Raw genomic sequence first — 20,765 nt, 5'->3', positions numbered from 1 at the left:
TTTCAGCATTTCCCAGACTAATGAACAGCTTGAGAAAACCAATCCTTGTGCCAAAGCACCAATAGTACCAACAACTTTTTATTATAAGAAATTGGTAAGTGATGAAGGATACAATCTAATTTCTGATGTTGGAAAAGTTTCTGTATTTACAGAAGCAAGAAAAATAGAAGAGTGCATCCTGTCCCCAGTAAGCCATCCTATGCAATTACACAAGAATACCAGTACCACTCCTCATTACGAGTCAAGGGGTCTATATAATTTATCAGTAGGGTCTCGAGGGGTAATTTCAGTGGTCTGGAAATTAACAGGAAGACTGCTCAGAAAAGATAAAGTGTATGGAAAAGTGGACTTCCCAATCAAAGAACACCACGCCGGAAGCTTCTTAAGGACTCTTTCAGCTTTTGGGGTTAATTCGTTAAGATCGGTTCTGAGCTTTAAGAGTGGACGCTGTCCCGCTTCCTGTCCCGGCATCTTGTATGACTGCTGTTCGGTCTTTTTCACCCAGAAGAGAGTCAGATCAAACCTTGTTGGTGCATTTTTGCCTCCTGAAACTTGAATACTATGCCATCCATCTTTGCTGCTCTTACCATCTGCTGGGACTACCTCCATTGAATCCGCTGCATTCCAGGTTAAAACTAAGATTAATAGAAAGACAGACTAGAGATTCATGTAAAGTTGGGCAAGCATTGATATCAAACTAGTGTAGTCTATATCCAGAACCCTACACCATTTCTCAAACATGCTAGGAACTCCTCTTCACCTATCTCCGAAGCTTTTGGAAAAGATATTTCAGAGATATCAAAAAGAAAACCTAGAAGTCTTGCTGTTGTTAGGTTAATCCAACCAGTACTACAGTCACTCCAATAATAAATACTTCAGCAAAAGTAGACCTACATTTGCATATAGCTTACCGTGCACAACGACCAAACACTTGCCTCAATGATCACCATTTCCAAAACTTGACATAATCTATATTCAGTCATTTACTCCTAGACAAATGCTAAAAAATATTGAATATTGCGAGTGAATCAACCTACCACATCAAGCTCCCCACCACCACATGTCCAGCGGAACAGACTTCACGGACTTCAAATCAGCCAGTATAACATGGCACTGTCTTAAATTAAGTACATATCATGTGCAGAGTTCTATGCAAGCATATAACATTATTGTTACAGATATCTAATTGAAGATTAAACCTTGATCAAGAAACAACTGCAATTATATATAAGAACAACATTCGAAGCAAATAATACTCAAGAAAAGATTACACACAGCAAGTTTTAAATTTGTATGTTAACAACAATATCAAGCATGTTCCAAATAAATTTTTGAGCAACAGCTACATAGCATGAAACTATATCCAATGCCATCATTAGCTAGGGGAATCAGAAGAGAGAACTGGGGTTTCCATTTATTTGCCCAATAGAAATCAAAACCAGAGAAACCAAACCAAAAAGAAAGGGGGCATATCAAATAGTGCGATCCTAAGTGTTAACAAAGTTTCAGATTGCGCCCAGCTTTCTCACAAGATCAAGTGTCCATAATGGGATACTATAACCCTTTCTCACACAGTACTCACAAATTATAAAGTAGAATTTCTGAAAACTTTCAGCTAGTAATCACCATATCTGTCCTACCCTTCAGAGTGTGACAACTGCTGTAATTACCCCCTTCTCCATTTTCATTTCTGCCTTATTTCTCTTTCTGGTTTTTCCCCCTAAATAGGGAAACAGAAAGGAACAAATGCAAGTATGCCAATGAGAATAAAGAAGAATGACACACATAAGCTAACTTCATTATACCTTTAAACATGAAGTCATCAATTTCCTCAGTATTGATTGCAAGAAACCAGCGTATGGACCTCTTTGTATCAATTGCAACTTGTGTGATTCTCCTAACTCCATTATTTGTATCATAAACAACATCTAGCATGGGAATATCTGACTCATTCCAGCCCCCTTCAGTTTCATCAAAGGTCAAACAGCCATATTTGACTGAATAAGTGACAAAATCAATAACCTTGTGTCTGCCACATACAAAGCCCTCTCTAACTTGATCAATTTCCTTAGTCAACTTTCCAGGAGTTATGGAAGATAGAGAAACAAATGAGATAGGCTTTTCACCAAATCTTCCTGTTGTATCCACAACATGCACCACCTGGAACCATAAAATCTTTTGTTATCTAAAGAAGATACAAGAACATGTTTTATTAGATCCTAGTATTATGCTAACATTAATTCAACAATCCCAAGAATACATTTAATAACAGACAGCAGAATATATTATTCTAAAACAAACACAATTGAATCTAAACATGAATGTAAAGCATAATTCAGAGCAACCCAAAGGCATCTGTTAAAACTAATTCAAACTAAAAAGGTAACCTCGAAATTACTGGTAAAGAAAGAAATGAAAGTTCCATGCAGATATTAAGTACTAAAAGCACTGTATTCTGCTAGTGACTTTAAATGGAATCGGAATATCAGGCAGATAAACCATTTTAATTAAGGTTAAATTAAAAAGAAAAGTACCTCAACTTTTTCTGATTTAGCTTACTTGAAAATGATAAGAGTAATACATGTTCCCTACTTATGAAAAAAGCATTATTAGGACAATGGATACTCCTTCCATATCGCCGCAAATTGTAAATATCAAGAATAGGAACCTCATCTAAGATTATAATTTAGTTTCATTCCTACCTTTCTCTTTATGGAAAACAAGCTAGAAGATAATCTTAGCTGTTAGAATTAAAAACAATCTAAATTTCAAAAAAAAAAAAATTAAAAACAATCTTTTAGCCCTTTCTTATTAGCTTAAACTTAGAGGATTGGTGGTTCTCTAATCAACTAAAACCCCCACTCTTGCTCTTTGAAGCTAAGCTGCAAACAATTGAAAAGGGGGTTCCAAGCAGCTGCAAGAAACTTTCATAACAAATCAAATGAGTTTAACATTATGTACCAAAAAATTTGAGTTAAACATTTCATTCATTAAAATTCTTGTATTCAAGAAAACTGAACCATAAACAGGACATTTTTACAGGTTCTAATGCCAAGGACAACAACTATCATTAATATGATGAAAGGTAACACCTTGATGTAGTAGTTTAAGTATGAAAATTGTTGAACTATAGGCATGGAACTTACATTCACAGCTCTGGCAAAGTCCTCAGTGAATGGTGGAATGATACCAGAAAATACCACAGCAAGTGAGAGAACAAACAGAATACAAGTTGAAAGGACAACAGATGTTTTTGCACCTACAAAGCGGTCACACAATATGAAGAGAATAAACAGGCATGTCAAACAATAATTTTTTTATAAATATTTTATTGTACATAAAGGAGCACCTAAATGACAACATAGGAAAATTGCAGGCAGAAAGTAATTGACTCTGGGAATAGAAGAGATGATTAACATCCCAAAATAATTTCATAGAAATAAATAATACTCAATAACTCAAGAAGCCCTTAAATCTTGCACATGGGTGATGGGCTTCAATAGCTTGCTTATATAAATATTATGGGCTCTTCATCCACAAAGAACTTCTTTTGCTTAAATTTTCACTACATGGGTGATGGACTTCAATAGCTTGCTTATATAAATTCATCCACTTTAAAAGCCAAAAACTAACCATTATGGGCTTTTCATCAGAAAAGAAGTTCTTTTGGTCCAATGGAACATGTTGATAGTTAGTAGGTAAATATTACAGTAGTTTATCATTTCAATCAACTTTCTATGTCCAGAGGACACAGGTATTTCGGTAATCTTTTGTTTTGAGAATAGGCATTAGCTCTGGTCCATTGAGTTTCGATCTAATAAACTTATTAGGCTTCTGTATATCTTTAGTTTATAACATTGGCCCTTAGTTTTAAGTCTTATGATTTAGGAGTCCTGGCCCAGGAATGATGAGATAGTATTTGGCTAATTATGTCTTTTGAACTACAAGACTTGGCGGAGTTGGATTTTCTAATAAAAACCTGAGTTATAAAGTAGTATTACTCTTCTTATTCTCTTTCTACACTACTACACTGCCTTGGAGTACTACTCATATTAAGCGAATGGTACATAACCTGCATTATTCTAGTTTTCTGCTCAGAATTTACGGCATCTTTTCCCCTTTATGCCAGCCCTCTTTCATCATCAAATATCAATTGAATCATACCCCAACTGATTCCAAAACCTTAACCCTTATTCCTATCAAAGCCATAAACCTCTAAATCCCTAATTTTCTACCACTAGCTCACCAACACCCAAATCTGTTCTACACCTGTGGCACATCCTGACATTTGGCAGAAGCTCTGGAAAACTTCAAAGCAGGCTGAAGATCAATTAACTACACACATCAGGACTATCAACTCATTACTCACCAGTGCACGTGCCATAATGCCCACAGTTGAATTAGGAACCTTCTAAATTAAAAAAAAAATGACACAACAGTGGCATAATTAAATTATTTTGCTCAGCCATAAGTTCTTTGTTTTGCATGCTCATCATGCCTTTAGCTGATGGCCAAAAAGGTTCACTATACATCAATCTTTTATCAATTAAGAGATCTAGCTGTAAGGATAGTTTAGCAAATGATTATATTATCATCTTATTATGCAATAGCCACTGAAATTGAAACTGTTCAGAGGCTGCAAAGTTCCATGTTCCAGAAAGGTATTTGAACATATCTGGCTCATGCTACCACCATATAATCAACTCTAGAAAACATATCCTAGATCAAATTCACACCTGTTCAGATTCACGCCCTTTTAAGCCTAAAAGACAAAGACTCTGACCTCAAATTAAATGATATGACTGTCCTTAATGGTTAATATATATTCTGGACCTAAATATGCAATTTCATTGTCTCTATATTCATTGAATATTCAACCTAATGGCAACACCTCATCATCACCAACCAAAATGTCAATGCCAAGGGCAAACATAGAAAGCATTTGTAATAAATAAATACCTGAAAGATGAATATATGAAAGGAGATACACCAGAGTTAGGCATATAACAACAGCAATAAAAATGGAAAGTACCACGCTCGCCAGCCACTCAGGAGTATCACCTGGATTTCTACACACAAGCATATAAAGCAAAATCAGCAGTGGTTTTCTCAAATCTCTAATGCAAGTATAAAATCCAAATTCCAAAACCAAACTAAGAAGTTTGTCATGAGAACAATAACATCAAAAGATTTTCCATTAACACAGAGCATGCTATACCCAAAGGATGTTGACTGGCATGCTGTCTAATCACTAGAAAGATAGCCAAAAATATATTCACTATACAACTTCTAAACAATCAGGTATTCAGGATTTTGGATCTTTTTTTGGAAGTAGTAAGTTTTTCTGCTTAACATTTGACCCTGTTGTAAGCTTTCGGATCATAAGGATGCATAACAGTAAGGTAAAAGATCACAGACCCCAAATCCCCAAAAATTTCAAAAGTTATGTAAAGCTAGTATAGTTTATATCTTCTTGTTGATATCTTTACTATGAAAAAATTAGATAAAAGCAAAGAGTGCATCCAGAATCTTTTGTGACCACAAATATAAGTTAAGCTAAGGGAAATTTTATAAGATAGAAATAATACTTACAATGCTTTACACAATTGTATATTGAATACCTAAGTACCAATAAGTGAAGAAATAAGCATAGCTAAGACGATGACACTACAATGGATGAACCCCTCTGCCAACCCCACCCTACACACACACATGCAGAAGATAAAAAGAACAAATGAGCTCCCTGAGAGAAGGTAAGTACAGTGACAATCAAAAGAAAAAAAGGAGGGGAGACACGTCTAAGGTGATATGAAAAAGTAAAGTGAAGCCCGACAAATGCTTGGAAGAAAATTCAAATTCATTGGGTGCCCATGACAAATACCAGAATGGAAGATTGAGGACATGAGTGGAAACTATCAGGAGGATTAGAAATTATTGATCCCACATGCAGATATGGGTCCTAAATGGCATAACAAAATCAATGTATCTGATCACATATAGGGCAAAGCTTAGATTTTTTGCATTTATCACCCATATTTTTTAAGGCAGTAATATAGGAGTACGAACTCTATACTTCTGTGCCTTTGCAGGGAAAAGAAAGCTCTATACTTCTGCAGAATCCTCACTAAGATGTCAAGACAAATATTACAAGCAAATTCTCAAGATAATTTTCCTCAAAAGCTCAATTCAAGTATGTTAATCACCCAAGTTGATGTAAATATCTAGCATACTGAAACAAAAGTAACAAACTAATGTTGGTAGAACATTCCTGCCGTCCAACTAGTATCACATGAATCTATATGACAGAACTCAAGATTGAATGATCTGTAAAACTGAATATCACTTGAGATCAGATGCCTATCCTCTAATAAACTGAAGGTTTGGCAGTAACCCTGAAGTTTAAGAATGATTTACTTGCTGCTATTTGTTGATAAAGTATAAGGCCTTATCACTACTCTATTATCAGCACGTTCAATACAGAAACTTACCAATGCTGACAATCAATAACATGAAAAAGGGTAAGAATAGAATCTCAACCAAGGGAAAAACATTCAAACTAAGAATCATCTTATAAATTTTACCTGTCAAATCGTACAATAAGTCCAATGATTACATTAGCAAATCTAATGAATATGCCAGCTGAAACTAAAATCGGAATGGCCAAGCCCATCAGTAGAGTTGCAAGTTTGAGAGGCCTTGGTAACCGAACTGGGGTTAAAGTTGCTTCCAACAAGCCATCTGAGGATTTTGGTAAAGAAAATTAGTCTAAAGAAAAGATCACATCAAGATAAGGAATTCCAAATATTATACCAGAAAAATAAAAGAGAGAAAAAAGTATAAGTAATTTGAAATGTGTTATCTACATTATTTATGACAGCATGCATCCACAGGTGCCCAACTCAGAACAATGTATCATTATTTTTCTTAACATCATATTCATCAAAGTCACAGAAAGTGATGAAGTTATTCTTGTGCAAAAGACAAACTAATTATTGTCAGCTTACATGCAAATGCTGGCGGAACTAGCCAAACAAGGGCAACGTAAGATGATCCAATTTTATAGTAAGTTCCTATAATCAAAAGAACAAGCCACTGCACAAAACCAGCTTTAAAGAGCCATCTTTCAGTCTCTAACTTGATCAGATCAGCTTGGATAACAGGTGATAGCTGTTTTCTCTTGGCATATATATTTGATATATATCTTTGCAAAACTAGATACCCCAAATGTTGACCAGTTAGAGCCCCAAGACAAGCAGGTGCAGCGAACAACCCAACCATCAACCATGGGCTTGCAATATATGGCACTGGTGATGAAGATATAAGGGGTAGAATGAACGCGACAACAGCAGAGAAACTTATTGAAAATATCCACATGAGGATAATACTCAAACATGAAAAGAACAATGAAACTGCAGCTGTATAACCACCCATAAGCAAAGATGTAGTCCATATCAGAAGAGATTGCACTATCACCGAATATTGAAGCATGTTTGCAAGACGCATGTGGTAGACAACCATATATTGCCCCTGAGATGAACAATGTTTTAGCAACAGCATCCTGCAAATGTTTTCATGATAGCAGAATGCCCCACAAAAACATTATAGCATGGCTAAAGAGGAAATAATAATGTGGAGCACAAAAGGAATGAGGAAAAGTGCATTTCCAAAACAAGAACCATGTGTCAAAGATAATGAAGGTACCAAAATATCAAAAAATACGGCAGTATCGTGGTTAGGTTTTCCACCACCATCCATAGTTTTGGCTTTTAGAAGATGAGAGGATGATGCAATCTGAAGCAGGAAAGAAAGCATATTTTCTCCAAGATGCTGAAGTGATCCTGATTTCAATAGCTCCAACTTGTCATTCTGCAGAAAATAGTCAATTTTAACTATTCTGAAATAAAATAAGACAAACGAATTAGAGTTGTCCTTCAATTTTTTTTACCTTTCCTGTTTTGTCTTCTTAATTAGCACTCAAAGAAAAGGACTAAAAATAATTCAATGTTCCTCTTTTACTTTAATTAATTAAATTATTTATACTAGGACTTCATTAATTGTCTCATAGACTATGAATTGCTTCCAACACTGAGAATGCAGGGAAGTAATATTGAGATTCAATGAAACTCCAAAAGTGAAAATATAATAAAAACATGCACAGACTAAGCACTCTGTTAATTGAACTACTTGAAATTTCTGAGAAACTAAAATGCTTTGTGTATCAGGTGTAACATTAAAATTTTTATCTTTTTCTTTTCTTGATAAATATAAGGATGTTAATTAGATTGGCTTGTGATTTTCTAAAAAGATTGGCTTGTGAAAGTGGAATTTGTAATACTAAATATTAAAAAGGAATTCTAGTTAGAGGATCACTAGCCAATTATATGTGCATCACATCATGTGAACCATTAACCCAAAAGCAGCTTAACAAATTCTGTTGCTTGCTCAATGGTGTAAATTACTGAAACTATGAATCTTGTTGAGTGAAATTATTTGAATGTTAAAATATTCCAGCAGTATTCTTTTCAAACAAATAGCTAGGCATATTAATTTATGTCCCAGTTTGTCTTGATTAGTTTTCAAACTTGATTATATATCTGAATCATTAAAAGGTGCCTTATCCAACTACAACGCCAAAAATTCTTACATTGATGGCAAGATTCAAAGGATAATCATGATTATTGGATTTGGTAAACTTTAATTGGGGAGGGATCCATTAAGGAGAGCACCATCTCTCCTTGACCTTTCTTGGATGCTTGAGCTTCAGTACATACCAGTTTTCCCATAGAGCACCTTTCATTGGTTATTCCTTTCTCGTGTAATTACCACGAGGATATCATTTTTCTATTAGTTCAACCGAGCGTCTCATCTCTTTTGACCAGCTGATCATAATGGCTTCCCATTGGTAAAAGCCTATCCTTAAATGCTTTAAATCTCCTTATGCAACTTATTCAAAAACTCAACTTCCATTTGCCCTTCTCCCTCCATAAATTAATAACTCTCTTTTCCCATTTTCCACTATTTGACAGCTCCATCATCATAATGCACTCTACTTCTTTCCACATAACATCATACATTTAAAATTCAGATACCAATATTGTGTGCTTCTTCTTCATACTACATATTACCAACTCTTACATTATAAACTTATTCATTCCATCCTGTGGCCACAACAATTTAGCTCCTGCTCTCTAAGTTCACAACAAATGAACTTAATGGCTCTCTTGCAACTTGCAATAGGAACCCCCCAAACTTAAAAAATAAAAAAAAAAATGAGAAATGACAAGTATGCATCAATAAACCAGGCTTTTTCAAGCTATTAACTATTGCCCCACCTGCAGGTGCATCAAAGCAAGCCTCCCCATGTTCTACACAATCTCTGACAACAACTGAATACATTATGATTCTATCCTTGTATATCAGTCAGGCTATATACATATACAAACAGACATACAGACATACATATGTATGTATGTTTGTCTGTATGTATGTATGTATGTGTATGGATCACAAATAGCATCTAAATAAAGGAGCTAATCTTTTCTAGACAAAAGAAAAAGACCTAGTGAATCCCATTTCTTCGACCAGAGTAATAAAAGATTCCAAATGAGTTATAATTTGATTTCAAAATGAACTTTTCCAAGTGAATGGTGAGAAAAAGGCAAAGAAACAGAAAGAAGACCTTAGTGTGATATACTGCACCATTGTCTGTGTAAACAAAGTCAAGCCCTGAAAGACCAGCAACCTCTTTGTACACTTGGAAATCTGTTGCAGATTTTATGGCTCCAGAGGAAAAAAGATCCTACAGCATTATATCATTCCGATTTTAAGGTTTTCTTCTAACTTAAACGAAAAAACTATCAAAGCATAACATAAAATAAAAAGCATATAAAAAGATGCACGTGCATCTGAATGCATGTGTACACACACCCAAAAGAGAAGCTGAAGAAAATCACACCTGAGCTATGATTAGACCAGATGGGTATTTCGCCACTGCAGCAAAGTTCTCAACAGCCAATGGATGAGGACCAGCCTATCAAGTAAAGAACAGAATATAAGTTGAAGGGATATATGGCAAAAACAAAGCAAACTATGTAAGCCTAAGAAAATACCTACTAATCTTGATTTGATTATTTTGGGGTTCAGAATATATATGACAGGACAATGAAAATTTCACATGGTAAAACACAAGAACATTACTGAAATCAAATTAGTCCACGACAAGGATCTAACAACATCTCATACAAGCAGATGGTAGATTCGGTCATATGCTTGATTTCACAAGGTCAAAACAGTGGCATATGAGCACTTCAAACAATAAAAAGTATCCTCTTTAAAAAAAAAATAAATGAGCATGGATGGCATAGCTGTCCAACAATCACTGTTTGCACCCATCCATGCATGAGAGGAAGAAGTTCCTGGTTAGTTCCTTCAGGATTACCACTGGTGTTAGACTGGAGAAAATTAGTTGGGCCAATGCACCGAGGATATTAATCTCTGTTAACAGCTAACACAGTAAACAGGAGAAGGCTGTACAACTCAAAATTGGGTAAATCTGACAAGCAGATATACACCCAAATACAGTACAATTGCTTAACTTTGTGATGAAAAATTATAAACAATTACCATTGTCTCGTTGAGTGTATTTCACGAAGTTCATGTGGGGGAAATCAAAGTATTCCCAGAAATATACCTGGAAAATGCTGGACTTTCCTCCAATACCCATGGCCTCCAAATCAATAGCCATACGAATGGTTGAACTCCAAGGATGCTGCAATAGCAAACTAAAATGTTAATCCTCAACTCAAAAGATTTTGTTATTTTGTTAGTTTCTGTACTTGATACATATTCAGTTAGGAGCAATGCTGCAAAAGAGTAATCACTCGTTCATGTGTCTAAAACCTACAAAACCACAACTTAGAAGAATACAAGTATGAAAAAGTATCCAAGCACTTTGCTAGAAACATGATCTAAAAAGAAACATAATTCACCATCTCATGTAAAAAAGAAATTTTATCTATGTACAAATAATTGTTTATTCATTATATTGAATTCCTCACCCCCGTTTTTCTAAACTCTCAGTGTCTCATTTCCTAGACTTAACCATTTTTATTAACAAACAGGGCATCCTTATTTATTAACATATCTCAAAATCTTAACAATCACATTTTAACCTCATCCTCAAATTACCCCCTGCCCCCTCAATATCTCTGTCCTTTCTCTTAATTGCTATGTGATGAGATCAAATATTTTCTTATCAATTGCCTACTCAAGCTTCATCATCTAACAAATTACCAAAATCAACAAATAGAAACCAATACTTAACTAAACTTGAACGAGGATTGATGCTAGTGTTGTCAGCTAAAACAATATGGACATTTTATCTACTACGTAGACTTGCTGTTGTAAGCACATCTAGAATTCTATTTTATTTAGTATTTTAGTTAATTTAAGATTTTATTTTTTTTATTTTATTTAGTTTAAGATTCTTTTTCTATCTTTGTTAGGAATTTAGTGCTTTAAGTCTTTATTTAGGAATAGGAATATTACTTGACTAGGATTTATCCTAATTAGCATAAATAGGTGAATAAAGGATTATTATCATTATTATTACTATTATCTTTGTTGTTCTGAATTTTATTTAAGAGGTTTCTTTAAAACCTTATTATTTTTCTATTGTTCCAAACACAATCAACCCTATTCAAGCTTAATAGTTGAGTTCTGATTGCCTTAAACCTTTTCACTACATCAAGTGGTATCAGAGCAAACGATCCACTAATTTACAAAGATTTTTTAGCCAAAAGACTATGGTTGGCCAAGCAGAGGTCGAGTTAGAGGCAACCAACCCCAACAAACTGAGTTGGCTAAGATGCAAAGAATGATTGACGATTTGACCTAAGCTACGCAAGCCTTGCAGTGTTAGGAACCTATGAGAGCTCGAATGGAGAATCTAAAAGGTGACCACGACCCCCTTGAAAGTCAAGATCATGAGGATGATGATGAATTTGAGAACGAGAACCCCATTTATGAAGATGGATCCGCAAATCAAGCGACAAGAGTTGGACTGGAGGGCCGATTAGTACACGCCCTTGATTTAAATGGAGGAATCAAGCTTAAAGTAGCTAATTTTCATGGAAAGTTTCATGAGGAGGTTTATTTGGATTACGAAGCTAGTTTGGAAAATTACTTTAAATGTTATTTGTAAAGCTGAAATTGAAAGGTACCGCACTTCAATGGTGGAAGAGAGTTAAAGAAGAACGTGCACAACAAGGGATGCTTAAAGTCAGCACTTGGGAGCAAATGAAAAGTAAGTTACAAAAACCATTTTTACTTGCTGATTATACTAAAGAATTATATGAAAAGTTTCATTGCTTGAAGCAAAATAACATGACTGTTGAGAAGCATACATCGAAGTTCAATAACTTATCAATTCAAGTTGCGTTAACTAAAAGTAATGAACATTTTTAATTCTCGTTATCTTGTTGGTTTGAATCATTCTATTAGAGACGAGATGCAAGTAATTCATTTGTACAACATTAAAGATGCTCGACAGTATGCTTTAGCAGCAAAAAAATCAAATTTTTACTCTATAGTGCTAGAAAGCCCTTATATGGCACCAATTGGCAAAGCAATTTTGAAGCACAATGAGGTTATCAAACATCCCAACAAAATTATTGGGGAGCTGCCACAACCAATAAAACTAATAGGGGTGCAACCAATGTTGAAAAGAACAATAAAAGCAAAAGTATGATGCCTTATGGTGGACAAAACAATTTTGATTCTTCTACAAATAAAGGAGGCAGCAATTCTCAGATTCGATGTTTTACTTGTAGGGAGAAGGGACACATTTCTTTTGCTTGCCCACAACAACGGGTGAACTCAACGGAATCAGGGGAAAAGTTAGAACCAATTTATGATGAATATGATGAGAATATAGAGGAAATCAATATTTATCCTGCACAAGATGAGTCCTTGGTGGTATGAAGAGTGATGACAAGAAAATAAGGAAGCCAAAGATTGAAAGAGGTTTAAGTATTTTTCGCATACGTGTTGTTTGTGGAGGTAAAGTGTGATTTTGTCATTGGTGGAGGAAGCATGAAAAATATTATTTCAAAAGAGGCACTAGACAAATTGAAGCTTCTTATAAACAAACATCCTTGTCCTTACAAGATTGGGTGTCTAAAGAAAAGACACAAGGTATTGATAACTACTCAATAATTGGTGAAATTCACTATGAGAGGTAACTTGGATGCTGAGGCTTTACGTGATGTTGTGCCAACAGATGTTGGTCATATTCTTGTTGGTAGACCTTGGTTGTATGATCATGATATGGATCATAAGACAAAGCTAAATACCTATTCCTTCTACAAGGACAACAAGAGATATACTTTATATCCTCTTAAAAAAGAAGCTAAGCAATCGGCAACTTCAAACTCTACAAGCAGCAAAATCAGCAAAATCACTGGGTATTTATCTGCTGAAAATGTTGAAGCTGAAAGTAGTGAGATGGGAATTATGTATGCTTTGTTAACTATGCTTTTGAAGAGAAATCAGATGGGTAAATAGCCTAAATATTCAACTGAAATTCAGCAGCTATTGAAGGAGTTCAGAGAGTTGGGTAATGAGGATTTGCCAAAAAGTCTACCAGCTCTAGGGAGCATCCAACATGCAATTAATTTAGTACTAGGAGCATCATTATCAAACCCGTCAGCATATAGAATGCCACCTATGCAACGAGTCGAGGTACAAAGACAAGTCGAGGCTTTGAGGAGACGACATTTACTATTATCAACTACAACCACTCAAGTTACAGGCTTTGAGGAACTTAAAAATCAGTATGGTTCTGATCCTTAATTCAGTAAGATAATAGTTCATTAACAAGGTTCACACAAGCTGAAAATTTACCTTATAGATTGCATTAAGATTATTTATTCAAAGGGAACCAGTTGTGCATTCCATAAGAATGTTTAAGGGAGCAAATTATTAGCAAACTTCATGGTAATGGCTTGGGAGGACATTTTGGCAGAGACAAGACTTTGGCAATGGTGGCTAATTGTTATTTTGGCCAAAAATGTGCTGAGATGTGGAAAGTTTGGTGAAAAGATGTCCAGCTTGCCTATTTGGTAAAAGCAGTGCTCAAAACACAGGTTTATATGTTCCTTTACCTGAGCCGGTAACACCATGGATTCATTTGAATATGGATTTGGTTAAGATGTCTTATTCGGAACAACCCAAAGACTTGGGATTAAGTCATACACCAAGTTGAATTTGCCTACAACAATTCTGTCAATTGAAGCACAAAGAAGACACCATTTGAGGCTGCATATGGATCAAAACCTCAACACATGCTGTATTTAATGCCATTACCACAAGAAGCTTGTTAGCACATCAGATAATCCTTTAGTTTACAAGCGATTCACACATGGGAAGTATAAACTGAATCAACATATCTGATTGGTTGCTGGCAGTTTATTGTTAACAGTTTCATTGTGGGTCCTATTTTATTGTTAAATGCTAGTTTTCCATTTCATGTTGTTAGAGGTTGTTTTCCACCCTATTTTATTGTTAATGGTAGTTTTCTATTTCATGTTGCTGGAGGTTGTGTCTCCACCTTTCCACTTTCTTGCTTTAAGGGTGGTTATTCCACCAAGCTGTAGTTAAAAAGGAGTGAAGTTAATAAAAAGGGATTGTTCAGAATCTATTCAAGTTTTTGAGTACTTAAAACTCAAGAGATCTGCAGGTTCTCTCTAATGAGCCAGCACTACAACATAAGTCGAAAAAAGAAACCTTCCACTCAAGTACCTAGCGTACCTCAAACTAAACCAAACCCTTCCACACAACGTCCCATAACTCAATCCGTTTCAAGGGACCGTATCAAAGCTAGAGTGAGTAATGATGGAGAGTTATTTGCTGATCATATTCGAAAGATTAATGAAGAGGTAAAGGCTGCCTTAAAAGCCAGCAATGCAGAATACTCTTTCACTGCAAATCAACATCATCGTAAGTAGGAATTTGAGGAAAGTGATCAAGTACTTGTGCACTTGAGGCAAGAAAAATTTCCTAAGTGTACTAATCACAAGCTCAAGTCTAGAAAGTTTGGACCTTGTAAGGTGCTAAAGAAAATCAGTTCAAATGCCTACTTAATTGAGCTGCGACCTGAGTTACAAATCAGTCTTATTTTCAATGTTTTGGACTTGTATCCATTTGATGGATGTGATGGGACTGCATCTACTATATTTAGCACCTTCCAATTGCTAAGGTTGAAGTTATTGAAGAAGTGTTGGATGTGAAAAAGGTTCGATCTAGACGAGAGAACCCATATAGATGATTTTTGGTGCAATGGCTTGGTAAACCTGCTAATGAAAGCACTTGGATTGCTGAAGAGGAATTGAAACGAGTGGATCTAGACATCTACGAGGAGTATGTCAAGGCCTATTTGTTGGAGCTAAGTTTTTTTGGACTCGAGGGAAATGATGCAAGTGCATCTAGAATTTTATTTGATTTAGTATTTTACTTGGTTTAGAGATTTGTTTTCTTTATTTTATTTAGTTTGAGATTCTTTTTCTATCTTTATTAGGATTTCAGTAATTTAAGTCTTTATTTAGGAATAAAATTACACATGATTAGGATTTATTTTAATCAGTATAAATAGGAGATCCTATATAGGGGATTATTATTGTTATGATTTTCTTTAAAACCTTTTAATCTTTCTATTATTCCAAACACAATCAACCCTATTCGGGGCCTAATTGTAGAGTTCTAATTGCCCTAAACCTTCCGGCTACATCACTTGCTCTTTAGCATATACAAATATCATAAATAACACGACTTGCACCATTCTAAATGAATGCCTTCACAATCATTTTTAATATTTTCAAATCTATGTATGCCTTCACCAATCCTCCCCCTAATTGAACTCCTTTCTCTAATTTAATTGCTTATATTTTTTCTCTGTGGCAGTACTAGATCTTAACTCTATGAAGAAAAAATATATGCATAAACTTGCATGTTTCACTAGAAATTTATGTAACTATCCAACTTTAATATTGACAAAATTTGTTTAATCAACCATTAAACTGTAATAAAAAAACCAAACCATAAGTTTCATATAGGTTTGTTCAAGCACTAAACACGGTAGAGACATTCTTCATGTCTGTGAATGTGTTATGTGCAGAAGACAAGACATATAAGATTCCTTTTTCTTTATTTTAATTATGCTATTTTTCTTGCAAATCTTCTAGTCACTATATAGGAGAAAACACATGAAGGTATCATCATCAAGCACTACGAGAAATGTAAACTACTACATACACCCAAACAAAACAATGCACCTTTAAGTGGCTAATCCTCAAGAAAATTTACAAAATACAATTTAAGTTTTAAGTGAACGCCCTAAAAATAGTTCAAACCTGTGTTATAAAGCTATGAGCACCAGTTAGACCCTCCTCCTCTCCAGTATTAAATAAAAATATCACAGCATTCTTAAATCCATGAGCCCACTGAGAAATCCCCCGAGCAAGTTCCAACATAACGGCAACACATGAGCTGCAATCACCAGCCCCTTCCCTGAAACAACACCAAGACATTTTACAACAAACAAAATCATCGTAATATTAACTAAAGCTGTCAAGCAAAGAGAAATGAAGGATAAATTATGATGACACCCAAATGTAGCAGTGTTATGCAAATGTGAAGGTTATGAGAAAGTTTCAGATAAATTATGTTCCCACATGAAATGATAGAGGCCACAGATTCCAGTGGAATTTTTTCAAGAAATAAGCTTCAAGGTGTTGCAGTTAATTTTTCCCAACTACAACCTTTTAAACCAGATTCTGAAGTATTTGGTTCTGTACCAATATAAATGTTTGTATCATCTTTTTTGTTCTTCAGGAAACTAATTAATTAGCTGTTCTTCTCTTTCTTGACTTATTTGAAATGTAAATGGCATTATTCACTGGATATTACAATGCTGACAACCTGCAGTTTTATTTTTTAAAACTTGAGCACTATATTGGTCCACGAGCAGCATATTTACCACAAGAAAGAATGTCAAGACCATCTGACTTAGGTAAATTCATATGAAAGCAACATGTCATATAAAAAACACTGCTCATTTTGGTCAAAAGGAAACTTATTTGAACCAATATGGAGTAGATTAACAGAGAAGGAAGAAATCATACGTTGAGAAAACAGTGTCAATGTGGGAAGAAACCAAAATAGCATTTTCTCCTGCTTCAGGTACATATTTTGGTAAGATTCTTAATATGATGTGATTTAGATCAGAATAGACAATTGTTCTCCCCACAAACAAGCCAGTGAGCAGACGAATTACACCAGAATTAACATGGAAAAAGTCCACTTCAACATCAACCTCCCAGTGAGCTGTTTTCTTAATTGTCTCTGATGCTGCCAAAACATACTGCGGTTGAAAGCATATTCAGTTATATCTACAACATGATTGCACAAGAAATGGATCACTAGAACAGCCATTGTTGATTTAATATACAGATCAATCAAGATGCATGACTGGACTGCAGACTAAAAAGAAGCTTTGCAGCCTAAATCATAAAATAAGGGATAAATCAAATCATAAAACAACAAGTTAATCCCTCTATGAACCTAAGAACATCTTTTAGGCATGATATACCAACAACACAATGTCATCTCGTCATTTTATTTTTTGTCGACATCACAATATTCATATCAAAGAACCTAAACTACATCTTATTCAAACAACTGAAATATTATAATCAAAACCAAAATAAGATTCTTCTCTTTTCTTCCTAAGCATAACAAAGAATCCAATGACAATTGCAAAGAGAATACATATAATCAAGATTCAGGACAATAATCCTATCATAATTAGCTGAAAAACTAATAAAATGATTTAATGTACCCAACCTGCAGAGCAAGATCAAGAGCATCAGAACCAACCGGATGTGGGCCCAATTCAGTCAATCCCTTAACATGCTTCATTGCCTCCACCTCTGAGAAACCCCTTTTGCCTGCTTGCACAGCAGTAAGAGGCACAGGCAAACTCTCAAACTGGTAATAGTGAACAGTCCAAGAGGAGTACACAATCACCACAAACAATGTCAGCCATACGAATCCTGACCTCCTTGCACTTTTTATCTGAACATTGTTATTAAATTTGGCTTCCTCATCAGTTTTTGGGGTATCACTTGATTGGCTGGCTGATGTGTCAGCTGAAATTGATGAACTTTGAGGCCGTTTCCGCATTTTTTAACCAAAATATCTGCTCAAAACATAACCAAAAGATTGTTTACACAAAATTCTACCTTTTCTAAAATTGGGACAAGATTTGCATTTGGGGGCAAAGAGTGGAAGATAATCTCTATAAAACATTCATTCTAGAAGTTCAATGTTTGACAAAAATATAAAACAATTTAGATGGAAAAAGTTTATATAAAAATTATACAAATAAATTTTGAAAATTATTCAAAGAAATCAATCTTAGCATAATCATAAATAATTTAATAATGACAATAATCCTAACTTAACAACAAATAAAAATTAACCAATATAATAACAAAAAACTCAATAAAAAATAATTTCTCAAAAAAATATTAAAGGTTATCAATAAACAATTCAATGGGGAAGCAATTCTCCAAAATTAATCACAAAAATTAAATACAATAGCAATAAACAATTCAATGAGAAAGCAATCTCAAATAAAAATTTAATTATTCACAAGAATCTAAGTAAAAAAAAAACAATTTTTAAGAAATCAATCAAGCAATTCCTAAATAAATAAGCAATAATTAACCTTAGGTGCTTAATCAAATCCTTATTTTGTTGCTTTTAACAAAAAATGGCTAAGAATGTAAATTCGAAATCAAAATCATCAAGTAAAAATTATTAAATAAAAAAAAATAAATTTAAAATATTAGAAATAAAATAAGTAAATTAACCAAATTTGTCACTTAGTATGATATGAAAATTGAGTTATTAGAGGTTTTCTATACAGAGAATGCCAATAAGCAAAAAAGTGTAACAAAATGATTTTTTTGTTTTTATCGTATTTGGTAAAAAGAAAAGAGAACTAGAGTGTGGTTGTCAGGAGAAGTGAGATTTGAGAATAATTCTGTTGTAATAAGTTTTATTTTAATCTTATTAAAATTAATTGTTGATTAATTGTTATAGACATCTCACCAAATAAAAAATTATTGTAGGGGTTAAGTTATAAAATTTTAAAAAAATAAAAATATATTACAGAAAATTTAAAAATTTTATAGAGACCAAATTATAAGTTTTAAAAAAATAAAAATAAGTTATCAAAAATTTATAATTGTTGGGGGAAGGGGGAGGGTGCGGGGGCCCCAACTAGCCCCCCCCCCCCTTCCCCTTCCCTTCCCTCCGCCTCTGATGACAGGCTACTGACTAGATCCTGAGTACTGATTTCATGAACTTGAGCCTATTAAAAGTATCAAGGAACCTTGACATAACGTTAAACTAATACATTCTCATTCATGGTAAGCAATAATTTCAACTTTTCCACGAATTCTACTCCATGGGATCATTCCTTTTCAATCTCAAAAGCCATAATCAAACAAAAACAAAACATAAAAGAAATGGGTATTTACTGATAAACTGAATTCAAATTAAGAAAAATTACATGAATATACCGCCAATTTAAAAGCTAAAAAAATGCAGAAACTTGATTAAAAATAAGTAATTTGAAGTGGGTAACGAACAAAATTGAAGAAAAAAAATAGACAGAGAGATTTTGATACGAAAGGAAGGAGAAAGGAGAGACTTACAGCAGAGACTTGATGCAGAAACCCGGAGCTTGTTTATTTGTCAGTGTGGGGTGGACTCTTGATTTCAAGTTAACCCGTCAAAGCAGGAGATTGTGCTTGGGTGCTAAAAACAGGCACCGCTAAATACTAAAAAAATATAAAATATAGAAAAGATAAATAAAATGAACTTAAATTTGGGTCTATTTCCTAACTTACAGAAAAGATAAATAATATTTACATCCTTATTTTCATGGATTTTTATTATTTTTATATTTCTTTTTTATGTAATTTTATTTAATTAAATTGATGTCTCTAAATAGGTAATACAAATATAAGGATTAAATGATAAGTTATTTAATTTCGAAATTGATAGATACTAATTTTTTATTAATTTTATTTTTAAAAATAATATTTAAATAAATATATAAACTTTTAATGTTCAAAGGGTTTTTTTTAAATAGCATAACTTACTCATTTTATTTAATTGTAATAAAAATTACAAATAAAAAAATGAACAAAAACATAAATAAACAAACCAAAAAAAAACTGTAATTATATCGGAAAAATCAAAATAACCTCATATTTCTATCTAAATGTACACTAATCATGGCAGCTATATAAAAATGAAAATGAAATATCAACAGAGTAAAAAATTCATTATCATCCATCACAAATAATTTATATATTGATATTGATTAAAGAAGATAAATCAAAATTTACAAAAAAAAAAGCATAAAAAGAGTATAATGATTATAAAATTCATAAATAATTTGTAATATACAATTATAAATAGTTAAACACATTTTATTATCATTTATTGTGTCATATATATAAGTATAAAACTTAATTACATTATTATTTTATTAAATCTCACTTACAAATTTTAAAGAGAAGTAGATATATTTGCTTTTTTAAGTAATTTTTTAAATCATTAATTAATGAAATATAAAAAGATTGAAATTAATATGATAATATTTTAAAAGATTACTTTTATACAAATTAACTAGT

At 33.6% G+C, this 20,765-nt stretch overlaps 1 protein-coding gene across 1 annotated transcript; it reads right to left on the bottom strand.

Annotated features, from left to right (window-relative positions):
• Positions 35-19,892, bottom strand: LOC18586397 (endoplasmic reticulum metallopeptidase 1). The gene is made up of 14 exons (XM_007009773.2): positions 19,779-19,892; positions 17,899-18,253; positions 17,178-17,416; positions 16,407-16,563; positions 10,691-10,768; positions 9,956-10,030; positions 9,680-9,799; positions 7,702-7,866; positions 7,005-7,527; positions 6,582-6,738; positions 4,960-5,069; positions 3,147-3,259; positions 1,806-2,160; positions 35-617 (listed from the first exon to the last, which is right to left on the bottom strand). The coding sequence occupies exons 2-14, from the start codon at positions 18,235-18,237 to the stop codon at positions 235-237; spliced, it is 2,814 nt and encodes a 937-aa protein (XP_007009835.2). The 5' UTR covers positions 18,238-18,253; positions 19,779-19,892; the 3' UTR covers positions 35-234.

Source organism: Theobroma cacao, chromosome 10 (genome assembly GCF_000208745.1).
Source record: "Theobroma cacao cultivar B97-61/B2 chromosome 10, Criollo_cocoa_genome_V2, whole genome shotgun sequence".
Taxonomy (NCBI): Eukaryota; Viridiplantae; Streptophyta; class Magnoliopsida; order Malvales; family Malvaceae; genus Theobroma; species Theobroma cacao.
This window is presented reverse-complemented; position numbering and strand designations above follow the sequence as displayed.

Excerpts from the sequence above, each read along its gene's own strand:
- LOC18586397 (XM_007009773.2), bottom strand. The coding sequence starts at position 18,237 with ATGCGGAAACGGCCTCAAAGTTCATCAATTTCAGCTGACACATCAGCC. Across the intron at positions 17,417-17,898 it reads CTCTTGATCTTGCTCTGCAG|TATGTTTTGGCAGCATCAGA; the intron begins GTTGGGTACATT and ends TTTCAACCGCAG. Across the intron at positions 9,800-9,955 it reads CTGGTCTAATCATAGCTCAG|GATCTTTTTTCCTCTGGAGC; the intron begins GTGTGATTTTCT and ends ATAATGCTGTAG.